General features: G+C 39.5%; 1 protein-coding gene across 8 annotated transcripts in view; it reads right to left on the bottom strand.

Annotated features, from left to right (window-relative positions):
• The window catches only part of atm (ATM serine/threonine kinase), a 191,765-nt gene that overhangs the window by 156,893 nt on the left and 14,971 nt on the right, over positions 1 to 19,901 (bottom strand). For all 8 annotated transcript variants that reach the window (XR_010018715.1, XR_010018716.1, XM_063054130.1 and 5 more), the window contains exons 2-9: positions 18,521 to 18,599; positions 18,040 to 18,152; positions 16,836 to 16,981; positions 7,637 to 7,801; positions 6,476 to 6,641; positions 5,234 to 5,472; positions 2,131 to 2,300; positions 1,744 to 1,913 (exon numbers count right to left, since the gene is read on the bottom strand). Coding sequence is in view for 6 of the 8 variants with exons in the window: in XM_063054130.1 (XP_062910200.1) it covers positions 1,744 to 1,913; positions 2,131 to 2,300; positions 5,234 to 5,472; positions 6,476 to 6,641; positions 7,637 to 7,801; positions 16,836 to 16,981; positions 18,040 to 18,152; positions 18,521 to 18,592 (1,241 nt within the window). In the remaining 2 variants the exon portion in view is untranslated. The remainder of the gene's footprint in view (positions 1 to 1,743; positions 1,914 to 2,130; positions 2,301 to 5,233; positions 5,473 to 6,475; positions 6,642 to 7,636; positions 7,802 to 16,835; positions 16,982 to 18,039; positions 18,153 to 18,520; positions 18,600 to 19,901) is intronic.

Raw genomic sequence — 19,901 nt, 5'->3', positions numbered from 1 at the left:
CAGTGGTGGAGGCAGATACAGTAGTGAAATTTAAGAGACTACTAGACAGGTATATGGAGGAATTTAAGGTGGGGGGGTTATATGGGAGGCAGGGTCTGAGGGTCGGCACAACAATGTGGGCTGAAGGGCCTGTACTGTGCTATACTACTCTATGTTCTATGTTAAATTTGGTGCTCTTAACGATCTCTACAGAGGAGTCGTCGATGTTCAGTGGAGAGTGGTCGCTCCGTGTCCTCCTGAAGTCAACAACCATCTTGTCATTATTGATCCTGTGTACCTAATAAAGATCTCACCCATAAGCTCTGGGGTAAGATTTCCAATTTGGAAATCCAAGTTTTAGAATTTTAAAAGTTCAAAATTTAAAAGAAAATAATCTTTAAAAAATCAAGTCTACATTTACAAATACAAATAGAAACCACTAATGGTATTTTTATTCTGCCAGGGGTAACTCAAGAGTGGTTGAATAAGAAAAAAATGTTATGGCCATTTTCAGTATAAAAATGACACAGTACATCATTTTTGTTATATTGTATATATATTGTCCACTCTTCTCCACTGGTTCTATTCTCCTTGTCTATTCCTGTTGGAACCACTGTGTGATAAGGAGCACTGACAAAGTCAAAAAGCAGGATATTCAATCAAGTACAAAAATGATCAGTGTTGGGCCTCAGTATATATTACATAACTGTTCGCTTTTCCTTTGTTGACATTATAGATATTTTCTAGGAAAATACTAGAAGGCCCTCCACTGATCAGGGGCAATCATAGATGTTGCATCCTGGCTCTCATGCAAGCCAGGGCAGCACGATATGGAGAGCAAGCCATTGCCCATGCAACAGGCTCCCTGTCTCCATGCTAATGAATCCAAAGGAGTGACAGAGATACAGGTTGGCACCAGTGCTGTTGCAGGAGTTGCAGTCAGCATTGAACTGAACATAGGGACTCCAGCTCTGGATTTTTCGTCAGGGTTTACTCCCGAAGCCTTTTATATGAGTGAGTATAGCCACAAGGCAGCAGAGGCTTGAGATCAGAGTTTTCATTCTCCTAGGTGAGCTACCAACAACAGCTGATGAGCCCCTTCTGCCTGAAGCGACTGTTTTTAAGGGACCAGTAACCTGCACTTGCCCCTTCTCGTCAGTAGGAATGGTTCCGCTGGGCTTAGTAACTAAGCCATACACGAAGGCCAAGATTTGGACTTGGTTTCCAGAAGCTATTTGAAACGCATACCATTGGGAACATTTAATAGGTAGTAAGAGCTTATCCCCACCCAGCTATGATAACCTTAAGGAACCAGGAAAATATTAAACAATTACAACAAAAGGGAAAGAGAAAAGGTGAACTGGTTTGGAAAATGTTTAGTTAGAATTGAAAGGCAAACAAGATATAAAGAACTATAGATTTTGCATGTACAGTAGCACTACCACAGAGATGTACAGTTTATTTGTGGATTAGAATATAACAAAATCTTTAACTCTATCTCAAACTTCAACATACTGAATAAGATATTTCCAATCTAATCTAGACACCTTTGTTCAAATTAACAGTAGATACTATAAAGAAGATTAAATGGAAGTTTAGTATGAGGTGATATGATCTACTAATGTAGGTGAGACAGCCCTTAGACCTTGATGGAAAAAATGGGGAAAGAGAAGTGAAAGCTGTTGTGGATTTAGTGTCATTCAACATGGAAATTAATAATAAATTTAATATTTATCACATTTCTAGTTTTATTAATAAACATACCAAGGTATCATATCAAAATCATTCTCTGATTTCTGCAAAGAATCTCGTATCACTTCCCATCCCAACTCAATACGTCTTCGTTTGCTCAGTGACCCCTGATGGGAGGGGCTTTGCACAGTATCTACGTTTGTTACTGATGACACAAACACTTTTGAGTCACGATCAAACAACTGAAAGCAAATCAAAGAAAGGAAACAGACAAAAATGTTATTTATTTCCTTCAGTGTATCCTTAAACATTTTGAACATAATGTGATACGAACAAATATATAGTCTACATATAACAAGGACTTTTTGAAGCTTTTATCAAACAACGTCTCTCTCCATAAAAAATATTTATTTACCTGAGGAAGTGTCATTCACACTATTCAGATTTATTTTCCTATACCTGATGACAGATGTCAGCAGCCAGATTGACAAGGTTCTCCTTGACAGCAACATGACGCACTCCTGCTGAGTACTTCCCTCTGCTTCCTATGTGGCTCATTTCACTGATAATTGCTTCATAGAGAGCATAAAGCAGGTTCTGCCAATTTAACCAGTCAGCTGCAAAAGCACCTATTGTACACAAACACAAAATACATGTTTCAAAAGTTTAAAACAAACACATAATGGCTATATTACAGCATGGTAACTATTTTATGATTTTTCTTCTGCTTAGGTTACTGACTTTTGCAACTAAGGGTTCAAATTTAGTGAGTGAAAGGAAGCAGAGATAATTAAAATATTTGACTATTAAGGTCCTACCGAAATTACAGCATTGTGTAATTATAGCTCCAACAATTTCAGGTCCTGCGATAGGCTGGATCATCCAACCTACTTCCAGAGCCACTGGCTCCAACTTGGCTGCTCTTAAAGAGTCTCTGAGCTCACTCTGCACAGCCTCTGGGATCCATGGCCTCCATTCCAGCTGCTCTGTACACAGTCCCTTCCAGCCTCAACTATTTTTACGGTGACTCCGTTAACTAAACCAATCCCATCCTAGAAACGGAGCAGTGAACTGAAGTGCACCAAAAAATGGGTAATGAAGCAACATTCCTCCCACATGATCTAATGAAGTGACATTTTTTGTTAAAATATATAAGAATTATGTAGTTTAAAGTTTCTTTTATTTAAAGAAAACATACATATAGTAACGTCTTTTATTTCAGGTTCAAGACCTATTGTTAGAATGCTCTGAGGGAGGGTCAGGGAGCTGAAATGTTAACTCTGTTTCTCTTTTTTCAGATGCTGCCTGACCTATTGACTGTTTACAGTATTTTCTGTTTTTGTTTCAGTATTTCATCATCATCATGCTTTTTTTTGTAAAACCTTTTGTTTAATAAACTCTTCTCGGGCTTCCAGCCAGGTACAGGTATCGATTACAACTGATATTTCGATGACACACTCTGCCATCTTCATCAGGGATGATGTCTAGGCATGTCTAGTCCAGTGGTATTTATACCCCCATAGTCGCTACCTCCTGATTGGTTAGTCCTCATCCAATCAGGCTTCCACATGAAAATGGCAGAGTTTGGCATCGAAACATCGGTTATAATCAGTATCTGGACCTGGCTGGATGCCTGAAAAGAGTTTATTCATCACATATACCTGGAAAGCATTAGATCCTTTTCACCTTTTGTTTAGTTTAACATTTTTTTTCTCCCAACATACAAATACACTCAGACCCCGCTTAACTCTGAGGATACACTCCTCGGAGGTGGAGCGCTATGCAAATTAGCCTAGATATATGATATATTACTTTATGTATACACAGTAATTCGTGGAATGACAAACACGCAAATAGGCCTGACTTGTACATCAGTGGAGTAGTAACACATCACAGCAGCAGCAGCAGAGGGAAGTGGGTGTTGGTTACATCCAAGAGGAGGGACCAGGCTGTGGGTCCTCCTCTAACTCTGGGTTCTTCAAGTAGGCATTGAGAATTGACTGCCTTTTCTTATGTTTCCTTTCATGAAGCAGTTCTCAGAGGAAGGAAATCATGTCAAGAACACCTCTCTTTGCCTTATTGCTTCGCTCCCAGTCAGGGTCATTACCCATGAACACTGCAAATTTTGAAGAGGTGCCAACATCAACGTAACGCTCACTAGTTTCCAAATGCCATATCACTTGTAGTTTCACATCCATGCTAATGCTTTTCTGAGACATATACTACCCTCATTAGAAGCTGCAAGCTGTTTTAGACATTGTGGGTGAAAAAAAATGAAATAAATTGGCAAGGGAGCAAAAACGTTTACTGTAATGGCAGCTGCTCTTCAGAAATTTTTAGTGTTGTTTTGAATGAATTTTTGTCATTTTTTAGGAGTTCAATAAAGAAGTGAATAAATGCATTGTAACAAATCAGCGCTATGCGGGGTCTGAGTGTATATGCTTACTGACTTTTGCAAGTTATAGCAAGCAATAAAAGTAAATGTTACCATATCTCAATATTGTCTGCCTTATCCATGATTCAACTTCATTTCTGAAGTTTATTCTCTAGTTTATGTAATGTAATTGATATAGAGAGTAACTTAGAGACAACGGCACAGAATGAGTCCTTTGGCCCATTATGTTCAAGCCAACTTTTTTGACCCTCTACTCCCATCCAAATTGCTCACATTAGAACTGTAACCATCTAAGCCTTGCCTGTTTGACTATACAAATACCTCTTAAACATAGTAAGCATATTTGATTCCACCATTTTATTTGCATTCCCAATATCAACTATTTGTGTAAAAATACTTAAATACTTATAAAATTCACTCTTCTCACCTTAAACCCATGCAGTTTTGTTTTTGACACCCCTGACCATGGGACAAATAGATTTTCACTTTCTATCCTAACTTTGCCTCTCATAATTATATTTACTTAAGTATGAAATCTAATATTACCGCAAAAAAATGGTTTCTTACATCAGTCTTTGAATGCTATGAAGGGCATATTTCTCCGCCATAGAAATGATGCATCTGATAATAGATCAGAACTTTTGTAAACAAATGATACAAGGGAAGGAATATCCTTGCCACATACTGAGCAATAAATCTTCCATGCATAATTGCATCTCTCTGTAATTGAAGAAGATGCTATTGTATTGTAATAGTGTATTATCTGGGCATTGAAAGATTACTTTGCATAGATTAAATATACACGTTCATTATACAAATGTTTAAAGTATTTCATAAGGGTGTCTTCCTGAAAATCTGGAATAGCTACAGTACATTGAGTACCAACTTATAAAAACACACAGAGTTCTCCAGAAATCAGTCACAGGCATATTGACTAAACATATGCATTTCTCCATTCATTCACAGACACATATTAACTTGTTCTCCACTGGTAACGTCAAAATTCATTTATCTGTATGTTGCAGAGGACAGCTTATAATCAACTATGTCTGCGCTGTCAGTGATATTAAATTGAAATCAATAATTTAAGAGGATATTCTTCTAGACTGTGTGTAATGTGAGAAAACCATGAGATTATAAATGGTAATTCAGTCAACTAGGCTGTACCTTTTTCCAGATCTTTTGTCCCCTTTGGATGATGGGCTTGGAGCTGTAATCGAAAAAATTCAATGACTTCTTCCTTCAAGGAATCTTGGAGATGCTTCTGAGTCCAAATGCATAGTAGTGTTGGGAAAATGTCCTCTCCAAGTTTACATACACGTATACGACAATTCACTATACACATGTTGAGGAAGACATTGAGAGCCGATATTATATGCTCAATGACTGCAAAGACTTGTTCCTGTCTGTATTATAGAAACACAAATTGAAACAATCACTAAAATATGCTAGCAAAATTACTTCTGCATCTATTAAAATAATTTACACTTCACGGCAGTTATTTGGTCAATTGAAACCACAGTTGAGCCCTGGGAAAATTAAATTCAACAACACTTCACACAATAACTTGTTACCAAAAGTCGAATACCAGAAAGGGAGGTGAACGGCCAAAACCGTCTGATTAAATAATCTCATTCTGAATATCTTTGAGAATGATAAGGAAAAGACTTATTTGTATTTCTTCAAGTTTGGTACCTCTGTTTTTTATCTTACTGTTTATGGAGATTAAAGATTAAAATGTTGCTAGTGTTGCATTAGTCAATATACATCTTTTAACTTAAATTGGAATGTATACCAAGAGTACTGTCCAAATTTAATTAGTTGTCATTTTGGGCAAAATATTGTCCAAACTCCTTCAAATAAAATCAATGTTGAAATCATTGGAACATAGAAAAGACAACTGAGGACAAATTTAACCATGCTATTATGCATGATGTATTTTTTCAATTATTTTGCCATCTTTAAAGCTTTATTTTGAATATTAACAATGTATTATGAAAACTATTTCCATCAGAATTTAAAATAATTCATGGGAACCATGTGACAAACATTATTACATGGTCTTGGTACAAATACGTCATAGATTTATAAATGAAAACAGGTTCTTCAGCCCCACCTATCCAGGTCAATCAAGCTGCCGACCTGAGCCAGTCCCACTTGACTGCTTCTGGCCCATATCCCTCGAAACTTTTATAAGAGGGGAGCCCAGATATGAACCAGGGACCTTTTGATCTACAGTCAAATATTCTGGCTAAACGTCAACTGTACTATTCTGGCTAAATTGTTGTTTGGTATACATTTAACAAGTGAATAAGCTTATCATAGCATCACCTGTGCAATTAATAGATAATATTAAACTGATGCTAAAAGAATTGTCAGTAAAATGTGAAAAGTATACAATCATGATACCTTGCATTCTGCATTGCCCTTGCAAAGAATTCGAAGAGTTTGGAGGTCAGGCTCTCTGACTGGAAACAACATCCTCTCACAAGTGTATTAATTATTCTGGCAACAAGAACCCGGTTAGTATCTTTTGAGGGTCTTAGGTACATCTTGAAGTATAAAGTCATTAAATCTAGAAAAATGGAAAATGCTCAGCAGTTAATTCTTTAAACCTACAGAGTACCAGCTTTGATTCCAAACACAGATTATTGTGAGATCTGTTTTGGAAATTTTTTTATAAATAATGTGTTGAGAAAGTTTCAAACAAAAGCTTAAGGCTCTAGAATTCACTCACCTGAATGTTCAAAAGACATTTTGATTTTTTTATATATAGAGAGAAAGCTTTGAGCTGTGCAGATCCCATGCACAGTACATTTCACAAGCTGCTAATTCAATGCAACAAATTACCATAGTATTTCATGTCTGAAGCTCAAATGAAACAACCACTGAACAAATTACTGCTTTATTACAAAACAGATGCAATTATACACAGTTCCACTTATGCAAATTGTACTGTAGTTGCTCACTTATGTACTCCAATCTCATCTGAGAATTCTTATCAACAGAAAGGTCAAGGGCACTGGCACATGAGAATCCCAAGTACACCACGTCACGTATGATTTCATTCTAATCTTTACTCAAAAGCAGCAAGCGAATGCCTTGACTGTAATGGCTCACTCCTACCTTCTCAATGGAAATTATGGACACCCACATCTGGTAAATGAAACAAGGATGGAAATATCCTGTTGTTTGTGATGTGAGTCCTCTCCATAAATGCTGCCTGACCTGACTTCCTCCGGCATTTGTGTGTGTTGCTCTGAGTTTAGATGGGTCTGGTCTAAAGTACCAAATTAATAGTGTTTGGGCATCTGATTCAGAAGCCACAGGAAAACACTGAGGGAAGTGGGAATAACAGATTACAGGTCTTCCATAAAGTGTTCTTGAAGGTGAGATGAGTCACAATGCTACAGGACTATAGGCACTTACCTAATTTGGAAATGCAACACCAGCAGCAACTTTTGACAAAATAATCACCACTTTCCAATGTAGTTTTCTGAATTATGATTCTAAATTAGCAAAGCACATTTATAGCCATCACAGAAAAATATTCACTGTTAGATATAATACCTGACCATTGTTGCTGGGTTATTTCACACCAGTATTTCCAAACTGAAAGAACATCCTTCAGCAGAATACTATTGTAGTCAGCACCATAGGCAGCACAGCTAAATTTATCCTGAAGAATGTCCATGATGTGCTTCAGTAGTTCTTGACATTTCAAACGAGGTCCTCCTAAACAAAAATCATTAGTGAATTAGCCTAAAACATTTCAAGTACTGTCATCTGAGCAAACCCTTATAGTCATATCATTGTTCAAAGTTCACAGGTAAATTTTATTATACATATAAGTCACCACATGCAACTTTGAGATTCTTTTTCCTGCGGGAATACTCAGCAAATCTATGGAATAGTAACTAAAGCAGGATCAATGAAAGATCAAGTAGAGCATAGAAGACAATTGATATAAATGAATAGCAGTAAATAACCAGAGCATGAAATAACAAGATAAAGAATCCTTGAAGTGAGAGGAGAGCATTAAATAATAAGATAAAGAGACAGATAAAGATAACAGAATAGATGAAGCCGTAATACTGTTCTATACAAAGGTACTAAACTACTATTTAATTGATTGTACTAAACAATGCACAGATTTTATTAGAATGACAGACGTAACTGGTCATTGGATTCAAAAGCTGTGCCCTCTTTCACTTGTATCATCAGTGTCTGAAATGGAACAGAAGTAGGTGGCAAACAAAGATCGTTAAATAAACTCCAGATTGGGAATATTTCTATTGTGATGTTGTGAATGGACTGAGGGATATGATGCTTCAAAAGTTTGTTTCTTCACACTCATATTTCAAACCCAACTCTTCCAATCTATAAACATGTAGATTGTTTATACCAAAGGGACACAATACATCATGAATCACGTACTTTGAGAAATAGGATCCTAAAGTGTAAGCTTAATTTCTGTTCCAAACATTTCGTGAATACTCAAAACAGGTCTTGGGCCTAGAGCTGGTGAATAAACTAAACATTAGCGCAGAATGATGTGATCAATGTTGTCAAAAATTGAGAGAGATAATGTAGCAATCATAGCATATGTTAATTCCAGCTTTGTAAGGCAAGGACAGAAACCTCGCAGGAGATTAAGGAAAATATGAAGAAAATCTTTGCTTACAACACACATCAAAGTTGCTGGTGAACGCAGCAGGCCAGGCAGCATCTCTAGGAAGAGGTACAGTCGACGTTTCAGGCCGAGACCCTTCGTCAGGGTCTCGGCCTGAAACGTCAACTGTACCTCTTCCTAGAGATGCTGCCTGGCCTGCTGCGTTCACCAGCAACTTTGATGTGTGTTGCTTGAATTTCCAGCATCTGCAGAATTCCTGTTGTTTGCGTTTTTAAAAAAACTTTGCTTACGCAGCCTTGTCAGATGCGGATATGCATTGTCTGCCCATGAGATGGAAGAAGGTTCTATTGGGGCCTTCAAATGAGCCAAACAGCCTCCATCGGTGCTGCAGCAACCACTTAATGATTCTTTGAAACTGTAGTTATGAGATTGGGAGGAATATGGGAATGTAAACACATTCCAAGACCTATGTAAGTTTGGAACCTTAGGAAGAAGATAATCATTTTTATTTATTTGACTTCTTTTGCACATTGGTTGTTTGTTAGTCTTTATGTATCATTCTTCATAAATTCTACTGTACCTCTTTATTTTCCCATAAATGCCTGCAAGAACATTAATCTCAAGGTCACAGATGGAGACATATATATACTTTAATACAGGTGTCCCCCGCTTTTTGAACTTTCGCTTTACGAAACCTCACTGTTACGAAAGACCTACATTAGTACCCTATTTTCGCTTTCAGAAGGTGTTTTCACTGTTACGAAAAAAAATTCAGCGCGCGATAAAAGGCAGCGCTCCCCGAGCAGCCGCTTTCCCCCGGATTCTCGCCGGCACTGCTTAAACATGAGCCTGTGAGCAGCTGTTTGCAAGATGAGTTCTATGGTATCGGAAAAGCCTGAAAGAGTTCGTAAGGGTGTTACACTTACGGTAGAACTAGACATAATTAAGCGTTTTGATCGTGGTGAACGAAGTAAGGACAACGTGAGTTTGGCTTGTGGAAGTTGATGAAGATGATGTTGAAGAGGTTTTGGCATCCCATCACCAAGAACTGACAGATGGAGAGTGGATGCAATTGGAAGAAAAAAGGATAACAATCGAAACCGAATGAGTAATGATAAAGTACGACTTTAATTTTGAAAGGGTACGTCGGTTTAGGGGATATTTGCAGGATGGTTTGAGTCCTTATTAAAGAACTGTGTGATAGAAAAATACACGAGGCTCGGCAGTCAAGCAAGCCTTCCACATCAGCCACAGCAGACGACGAACCTCAGCCTTCGACATCGAGGCGGGCAGTCATAGGAGAAGATGAGCTGCCTGCTCTAATGGAAACAGATGACAAGATGACACCCCAGTGTCCCACCACCCCAACCCCCAGGCCACGGACAGAAACCAATTCGCGGAGAATGCAGCGGTAGCCGGGAGGGACACAGCACATCTTTAAGTAAAAAGCTGAAATGAACATGCTAATTAATTTGGTGCCGCCGACACGTAATTGTCAGCCCAGATCAGAGATGACGCAATCGGAAATCAGCACTGATCTGGGCCGACAACTACGGGCGGCACCTAATTAATTAGCATGTTTGTTTCGGCTTTTTTCTTAAAGATGTGCTGTGTACCTCCAGGCTACCGCTGGACTCCTGCATTCTTCGCGGCAATGTATCGCTCAGCGGCCTGGAGGGTGGGGGGCCACTGCACCACCCAAACTCCGACGACTAAGTCTAACACACCATCATCAGTGTGCTCGGCGCTGAACCATTTCCGGTAAGTGATACTACACTGTACATACATTATTTCTACTTTATATCGGCTGTGTATTTTTACGTGTTATTTGCTAGGATTTGGCAGCTTCATAGCTTAAAAGTTACTGGGGAGCACTTGCGCGTGTTTTTGCCAACAGCGCTTGAGTGAGATTTTCTGCCGACGGCGCTTGCGTGAGATTTTCGCTCCGGAGAATAGTTCAGTAATGATTGTGGAAAAGTATTTCTACTTTATATAGGCTGTGTATTTATCATATCATTCCTGCTTTTACTATATGTTACTGTTATTTTAGGTTTTATGCGTTATTTGGCATGATTTGGTAGGTTATTTTTGGGTCTGCGAACGCTCACAAAATTTTCCCATATAAATAAATGGTAATTGCTTCTTCGCTTTACGACATTCGGGCTTACGAACCGTTTCACAGGAACGCTCTACCTTCGGATGGCGGGGGAAACCTGTACATGCACTTTCAACTTTGAATTTTGATTGGCTTTCAGTTCCATTAATTTCTCCAGTACTGTTTTTATTTAAGTCTAATGCTGATCTCTTTCTGCTTCTCATTCATTCTAGATCTCTACTTTATAGTGTTGACTTGCGCGAAAACAGGCAAAATATTAATTCACTTTCTCTGCTATTTCTTTTTAATTTATCCCACCTCTGTAAGGGACTCCTATTGAATGCTATTATTCATTTTTCTTTTTTTTTAAACTATGCGAGATTTTACTGTCTATTTTGCTTTGCACTAGATTCTCATATTCCACATACCTCCCCATCTCAATTTATTGGTTGGATTTCTGTAATTTTCACAAGGGTCAGGTTTACTGCTCTTTATGGCAACATAAACATTTTCTCTGACACATGCTGCATTGTGGAGACTTGCAGTAACCATGACCAGCTTCTTAAAATAATACCTAGGCTTTGACTCCGCTTACACTCTCACCATCTGTATTGTGCAGTAACCCAATATCCCTTTTGACACTTTCTACACTATCTTTCTCTGCTGATGCCTGATCATCAAATGCTACCCCTTTCTCTGATATTCCAAATTTTCTAATCCATGAGCCTTGCATGTCAGAAAAAAGTACTGCACTCTGACATGTCTATTCACATGCCCTCAGATTGGAGAAGGCATAGCAAAGGAGGGACTTGGTTGTGAATGCCAAACCCAAACAATGTGGAGATGTATCCAAATCCTATTAGCCCACAGTGTTAACTAAAATTGAAAATTAATAAAATTTGCTGTTTCTTTTTGCATTAGCCTTGTCATTCCTCACGTCTAACGTTGTTTTCATCTGTTAAACAATAGTAGTGGGTCACTTTTGCATCATCAATAATATGGCTAATATGAGAGAAAAGTACCTCGAAGGAACACGTTTCTGCTTATAACATAGAATTCAATGGGAAAAGTGGGGGAGGGGTCATGTTACAGAAAATTGTAACATAAACCGCTTTCCAGGAATACAGGAGTCACCCATACATGTTGTTATATAACAGTCTTTGGTCATTTAATGCCACATCTTTCAACGTAATTTCCTTCCACTATACATCTACCATAACTCAGATTTCATACCTTACCATTTTCCTTTGTCTGGATGTTAAGACCCTGGTTTTACAATTAACTAAATTCCTTTTAATTACCCTCAAGCACGTTTCAACAATTTTTCTCCTTCTTGCGCTCTCTCCCACAGATAAGATGCATTTGTGTTCAACAATATATTGTTTACTGACTCCACTCAAAATTGATTTTTGATTTTTAGAGATAAGATCTATTTTCTCTACTGACTTAAGGACTATCCTCTTCCTTTTTATATCCCCTATTGCTTCTAAGTTAACTATACTTTCCAAAGATGGACACTTCAGAATTAGATGTCCCTAATAGCTTTATTTCTACTTGTTGCATTATATCATTTTATAACATGCATTCAGATGTCTTCAATTTTGTCTATTTACCATTTCACCATTCTAAATTGGAGTTACTTCATTATATTTTTATGCTTTGTACATTGCAGATGAATTCTGATCAGTTAACTACACTATGCTAATACCTTGTCTTTTCTCAACTTTGTAAATTTTCCCACACCATACTACTACTACGTCGACTCAGGCCTCGGGCACGATGATGGACTCTCCACTTCTCCCTCTCCCTCATCAGGGTGTTCAGTTCATCTACATTAGCCGCGCCACTATCTTCTAGGAACATGTTGACCATAGTCTTGGGAGGGCGCCCAGGGATCATCCTCCCGTGCTTAGGCTGGCAGGTAGCTCGGGGTGGCGTAGACAGTGCCCCGCTAGTTGCAGTCTTCTCACCTCGGGAGCATCGGTAAGTTGTTATAGAGCTCGACGCTCATCATGTGCTGTTGCCAACTCACGTCAAGAGCCATCTGGAGCATTCGTGTATAGCAACCATCTAGAGACTTTCACATCGTCTTGGTGAGTGTCCACATCTCGCATCCGTACATGAGAATGGACTCTATGAATGCTATGAAAATCCTCTTTTTAAGTCCTCTGGTCAGGTTCGACTTCCAGATTTCCTTCATGTCGTTCATAGCCCTCCACGCCAGCGCCTTCCATATCTTTATGTCCTTCTCCGAACTCATCATTCTTGACCCGAGGTACTTGTAGTCAAAGACTTTCTTAATGGTATCATTCTCTACGGTCTTGAGAGTACCTTCGTCGCAGTTAAACGCCATGTACTCTGTCTTTTTAACGTTTAGGTGAAGTCAAGCTTTATTGCACTCAATTTCCTCCATCTGGTCAGAGAGCAGGACTACGTCATCTGCAAAATCGAGATCTGTGAGCGTAACTGGTCTGACCCTTTTGGTTCGCCATGGTTTCATGGTAAAACCAAGCTTGTCATGATCTTTGCAACACACATCAAAGTTGCTGGTGAACGCAGCGGGCCAGGCAGCATCTCTAGGAAGAGGTACAGTCGATGTTTCAGGCCGAGACCCTTCGTCAGGACGAAGGGTCTCGGCCTGAAACGTCGACTGTACCTCTTCCTAGAGATGCTGCCTGGCCCGCTGCGTTCACCAGCAACTTTGATGTGTGTTGCTTGAATTTCCAGCATCTGCAGAATTCCTCGTGTTTGTTGTCATGACCTTTGATAGCTTGACGCAGAGCATAATCAAGGACGATTATAAAGATGTAGGGTGCCAGAGCGTCTCCTTGCAGCACACCAGCTAGGAGCTCAAACACTGCTGTTTCTCCTTCTGGTGATACAACTTTCGCCATGGTTTTGGTATAGCTGGACTCTATTGCTCTCAGTAGATGGTCTGGCACTCCGTAAACTTTCTGGATCTTCAGCATTTTACCTCCGTGTATGGAGTCAAAAGCTTTGCGAAAATCGATGTAAGTAAGCATGGCTGGTAGGTTGTTCTTCTTGACTTCCTTGATGATCCTACAGAGAGCAAGTATTTGCATTACTGTTGTTCTCTTCTGCCGAAAACCATTCTGATTGAATCTTAGCTTAGGGTCAATGGTGGTGCGAATCCTGTTCAAGACATCCGATTGTATAACTTTGCTAAGGTGCAGGTCAAGCTGATACCGCGGTAGTTATCTGTCTTTGTGAGGGATCCAGACTTGGGGACTGGGATAATGTTTGAGAGTGATCACTGTTCTGGTTTGTCGTCCCTTTCATCTGTGCCGTATTACATATGTCCAGCAAGATGTCGTCCAGGTCGCAGTTCTTCAGGACATCTGGTGGTATCCCATCTGGTCCAGCGCTCCTGCCCTGTTTGAGTGCATATTTGGCCTTCTTCAGTTCCTCAATGGTGAATGGGCCGTCATCGATGTCGACTTGCGTTAGTATCGTGGGTATGTCCTCTTCTTCTTCCGTGATCGTTGGAGGGCTTCCTAGCAGGTTTTAAAGTGGGTAAACCATGTCAGGACATGGTCCTCTGCTGTTTTACCACTTATTTGACCTAATGGGGACTTCTTCCGTCTACGGATCTCATTGACTAGGCGCCATGCTTCTCCATGCTGCATGTCTTCACTAGCAGCTTCTATCTCTCTAATGTTCTCAGCTAGTTCCTCTTCCTTCAGTCAGTCGTAGGTGGCAAAGAGATTCTTCTTTGCTGTCTTGAACTTGTCTCTTAGCTCTTCTGTTTCATTCCTTCTAAGTTCGGCGTGACAAGCATTGACCACACTTCTTGCTGCGACGACGTCAGGATGTTTCGAGATCTGACTCTTCTTGGTTCGCTTCACAGAAGGCAAACCCTTTGTTGCATCTGTGTGTGCGCCTATGAGCCGTTGATAGCGGTCGGTGGCAGTCTCTTCCTCCTCCCTTTCCAGTGGGCCGAAGCAATTTCTCACCTCCACTGTGGACTGGGCTTGAAGAATAGGTTGTGAGGAGAATGCCTTCCAGTCTATCTTCTCCTTGGGACCTGTGGCTTTGGACTGCCGCAGGCTCAGTCTCACTTGCATTGACACTACTCTGTGGTCAGAATTGACCGAGCTGAAGGCTCGATCACACAATTACGCCATCTTGTTCTTACAAGGATGTAATCAAGCTGTTTCCTGTAGATAGAGGTTCTGTTTTCATATGTCCACAGTTTACCAGCTCGCTTCTTGAATTGTTTGATGGTGGCAATGAGATTGTGTTCCTGAATGAAATCAACTAGATATTTTCCATTTCTGTTGGTAAAGTCTTGGTATGAGTATGGAACATCTTCCAGTCCAACCTGGGGATTAAGATTGCCAAGCACGGCCAGCAAGTTATGTGCCAGTATTGAAGTGACAGCTTCGTGAAGTTTACTGTAGAAGGCCTCCACTTCCATCTCCTCGCTGCAGTTGTGCGGGGAGTAACAGATGATGACAGAGGTCGCTGGGTTTCCGTCGAATTCAGCAGTAAGGATTCTGTCACTGACTGAGACTACACCCCTCAGTGCCTTCTTCGCCTTGCTGTTCAGTATCAGCCCTACTCCACCTTGTGCTGACATCGTCGTCAGCTCTCTCCATGCGGACGAGGTGATGAGGTGCATCCCCTCTACCTCTGTGAACCTTACCTCTTCGTCAGGGTGTACATGACGGTGTTCTTGGATCCCCAGGATGGAGATCTCGTTGCTGCTTGCCTGTGATGCCAACTCTGTGCATCGAGGCAAGAGGCAGATGGTGTTTGCGTTGAAGGTTGAGATGATGGTTTTTACCTTACAACGCAAAAGAGGCGCAGTTCGCTTGGCCCCCTTGTCGGACTCAACCCTCCCTGTGGGGTTTGAGGTTGCATCTTCATACTGCCTGTCTTGGCCAGGGTCTGGGCATTCCACAGAGTTCCTGAGCACTCCAGGCTCTGGAAGTATAGGGTTTGTTGGGTTGTCTGTTATCATAATGCCTTACAAGGCGCGAAACGAAAGACTGTGTGGCATGCCACTCCTCACACAGACAGTAGGTGGCTGTTGACTCACAAAGAGTTCATCCGCCCTTTGACAGGTTTTGTTTTTAGTCCTGCTGGGTGCCTACACACCCTCCTCCCTGGTTAACCGAAGTGCACCAGGGGGTGTGCTGCATCTCATCTATATTGTAGCAAGATAACCCGACCCGAGACAGGTAGTAGTGGGCTACGTGGTACCAGTAGCAAGGAAAGGCTCTGACCTGACCACACCATAACCCTTTCTTATTCACAGCACATGTGATTTGTTAGGATACTGCTCTCAGCCCAATTCAAGTAAGCCTTGTCCCAAAGGTACAACTCCCTTTTCCCTTAGTTCTAGTGCCAGCCATGATCTGTTACTCCCACAAATATTTTCAGCTACCCATTCTATTCTCTCACAAAGCAGCAAAAAAAATGTGCGTCTGCAAATGCACCAAAACAACAGAAATTATCCCAGCTTTCATCAGACTGCTTTCAAATTCCAAGTCTTGACTCAAACATAAATATTATGAAGTATGCTGGCTTTGAAATTTTAAGAACACATCAAAGAGTAAAACAATGTAACATGGAAGAAGAGGAATAGATACCAAAAATACAGTTTAATTGCAGTTAACCTTGCAAAAATAAATCATTAAAAAAAATTTCATAATTGTAATTATATTCCAAATCTGAAATAAAATCTTGCTACAATATAGATGAGATGCAGTCATTTCAGATAACCATAGACTGAATATTTCTAAACGTAACACACAAAACCAAAACTTGAGAGCTGCTACGAGGCAAATGCAAGTTTTATTTGGAAATCAATTCAGGAACAAACCTTTCCTCCAGTGTGGCTAGAGAACTAAATTTGTATATCTTTTTTGAATAGGAACCAATATATAGCCAGCAGAAGTCGAGAAATATGCAAATAAATACAATTTATGCCATTTTAATTGTATGATTATATACAGTATTTGTTTTTTTTTATCATAAAACAAAATGTTGATTTGGAAAATATTTTAAATGCTCACTTTTGTTAGCCCAGCGGATGAAGTTTTTCATGATATTGCTAATTTCTTGCATTTTTTTTTGCCGATTGGCTTGGGTTGCTGCTGACACATTTGGATTGGCTGCCTGAAGACACTCAGTCTCTTTTTGGATGTACTTTTGCAGAAACCTTGTAAATAAATAGTTATTGAAAGTAAGTAAAAAGCCAATAGTGTAACATTATTATTTTAAATTTTATTAAATAAGCCTCTATGCTAGTGTATACAATATAATAACATATTCATTGCCCTGACCCCATTGGAAGAGAATGAAACAAAAGGCCGAAACCTAACCTGTTCTGATGAAAGGTCTCGGCTCGAAACCCCATCTGTTTACTATTTTCCATTGATGCTGTCTGGCCTCCTGAGTTCCTCCAGCATTTTGTGTGTGTTGCTTTGGATTTCCAGCATATGTAGATTTTCTCTTGTTTTTGACCTAACTGAATTGACTATTCAAAACAGCTTGGTACAAGAACTGGTCAGAAGCTGGATACCCTAAAGTGAGAAACTTAGCACCTCAGTCTCAACATCCAGATGTCACAAATTATGACTCTGATGCAGCATTATTCAGTAACTTGGATGAGTAACCTTTACACCAATTGGGATGTTCAACACTCTCTATGACAAAGCTTGTCAACTCACCATCTAGGATAAAGCTTGTCTAGCTTTGACACAGGTACCTGAGCCACTTTAAAAACTGAAATCCACCTTGTTGAACAGCAGCTACATAGGGACACACTACTTGTAGTTTCCACTCCAAGTCACATGGCATCTTGGCTATTGCCATTCCTTCATTGCCACTGGGTAAAAATAGTCGATACCTTACCTAATAGTAATGTTCTGTAGAAATCAGCTCATTGCCATTTTCTTGATGGTAATTAAAGATGGGCAATAAATCCCTGCCTTTGCAGGAAACTAACAAAAACATCCACTGTTCTAAATCAGTGCAATATTAAGTATGGTAATACAAATAGTTATGTTCTTTTACATTTCAAAAATAACTGAAAATATGCAAAGTCATCCTCTTTCCTCAAAATATGGATATTATAGTTTCTCATACATACATGAAAGAGGACAGAAATAAACATACAGGTTATAGAGAGCTTTAAATTACTTGCAAAAGTAACAGCAAAAGGTTAGAAGTATTTTGATAGCTAGTCAGATCATTTATTATACGTGGCACTTTTACCTAAAAACTGTATCCCAGTTTAATTGTCTTGAATGTCTTGATTCAGAATTTCGATCCAACTGCTCTCTAGTTTCTGGCATCCGAATAAGGCGTTTAAATTTATCTATTTCTTTCTTGAAAAAAATACAAGAATTATTGTAATACACAAATTATAACAAGCAGATTAAAGAGTTGAAAACAAAACTAAAATCGGGAAATACGGGATCATTGTGTATGTTAATCATTGTTGGGGAGAAAAGTTGTTCCTCTTATCTTTTTTTCCTGCAGGTGTTAAGATAAGTAGAAGAAACCGATAACAAGAATGAGATAATAACAACAAATAAAAGTGAAAGTTGTCAGTACAGATAGACAAGATAGCATTGATACAGTGCAACAAGAAATACCATTCAAAACCTGGTTATCACTGTCAAAACAGTTGCATTTTTAGCACTGATACTGGCCACAATACTGGTTCTAAAAGTTTACAAGGTACATTTATTACCTTTCTCTCAGTAGCTTTGTCATTGTCAAATTGACGACAACAGAGGAGCAGTTCCTGAAGCGCAAGGCTCATGGTTCCTCTGAAAGTAAATTGAATAAAATCCGTAAAATCAAACAACATGTACATCTGCAAAAAATCATCGCTCTAAACAAAGACCCATATATAGCAACAGGAAGTGCATTTCTGTAAACACTGCAGCAAACTGGAAACCAATGCAAAAACAGAAAGGCTGGAAGAACTCAGCTAGTCAAGCAAAGAGAAATCACATTCTGGGGATGGCTGAGTTCTTCCAATATATAATTTTATGTATTTCAGATTCTGGAGTCTGCAGTATTATTTGTTTTCCTGAAAATTCAATGCACCTCACCATGATACAGGTGCAGTTTTCATTCTCAGGCAACACTGCTATAGAAATATTCTGTTGCTCACAGATTGATGAAATACTAACTAGGTATATAGATATTGAATGTTTCTGACTTTTTTAAAAGGGGAGGGGGAACGTCATCTCAGACCATGAGAGGCCTGCGTCAGGCATTTTCATGCCTTACAAGGCCCAGATTGGAAGTCTGTGTGGGGCGCCACTTCTCACACAGACACCAGAGCAATGTGTGGTTAAGTGCCTTGCTCAAGGACACAAACATGCTGCCACAGCTGAGGCTTGAACCAGCGATCTTGAGATCACTAGACGAACACCTTAACCACTTAGCCACGTGAATGCAATAAAAATAAGAGAATGATGTGAAAGCCAAGTAAAACCTTATCGGAACTCCCACAGATTATTGATCAGAAAGTTTAATTCTTTAATCCCAGAGATTCTGAACACTTCCAAGATTTCATGTTTTATTTCTAATATCTCACATCTAGTTAATCAAATGCATCATCCTAGTTTTCTGTCATACTCCATATTCCAAAATTAAACATATACACCTTATTGTTGAAAGAGTTGAAAGCCTGTTTACTTTTACAGAATATAACACAAACTTCTGTGATCTACATTGTGTTTAAAATCACAGCCCTATGTATAAATCTGGCATGATTTGATAACATTCATAGTGTCCAAACTGGAAACTGGATATTAAAACAGTCCATCAGTGGAGTGGTTTTAATCCAAAATAGAATATCATGGGGTGGGGGTGGGGGAAGATAGCAAAATGGCCGGAAGTCCCAAAAATCCTGAAGAACTTGATTCCTTTAGCACAATTCCTTCCCGGCAGTAACCTCAAATGACATGTATCCAAGCAAGAGCTAGCTGACAACATTACCATGCTAAATATGAGGAATAATCAATTCTCCCTGGATATGAATCTGATTACCCTAGGCACCAGTTGATCATTGTGCAGTAACCACTGCACAAATTCTTCCAGACATGAGGAAATGTTTG

The sequence above is a fragment of the Mobula hypostoma genome, chromosome 7, assembly GCF_963921235.1.
Source record: "Mobula hypostoma chromosome 7, sMobHyp1.1, whole genome shotgun sequence".
Taxonomy (NCBI): Eukaryota; Metazoa; Chordata; class Chondrichthyes; order Myliobatiformes; family Myliobatidae; genus Mobula; species Mobula hypostoma.
The sequence above is the reverse complement of the archived record's forward strand: the minus strand, read 5'-3'. Positions and strand labels throughout refer to the sequence as shown.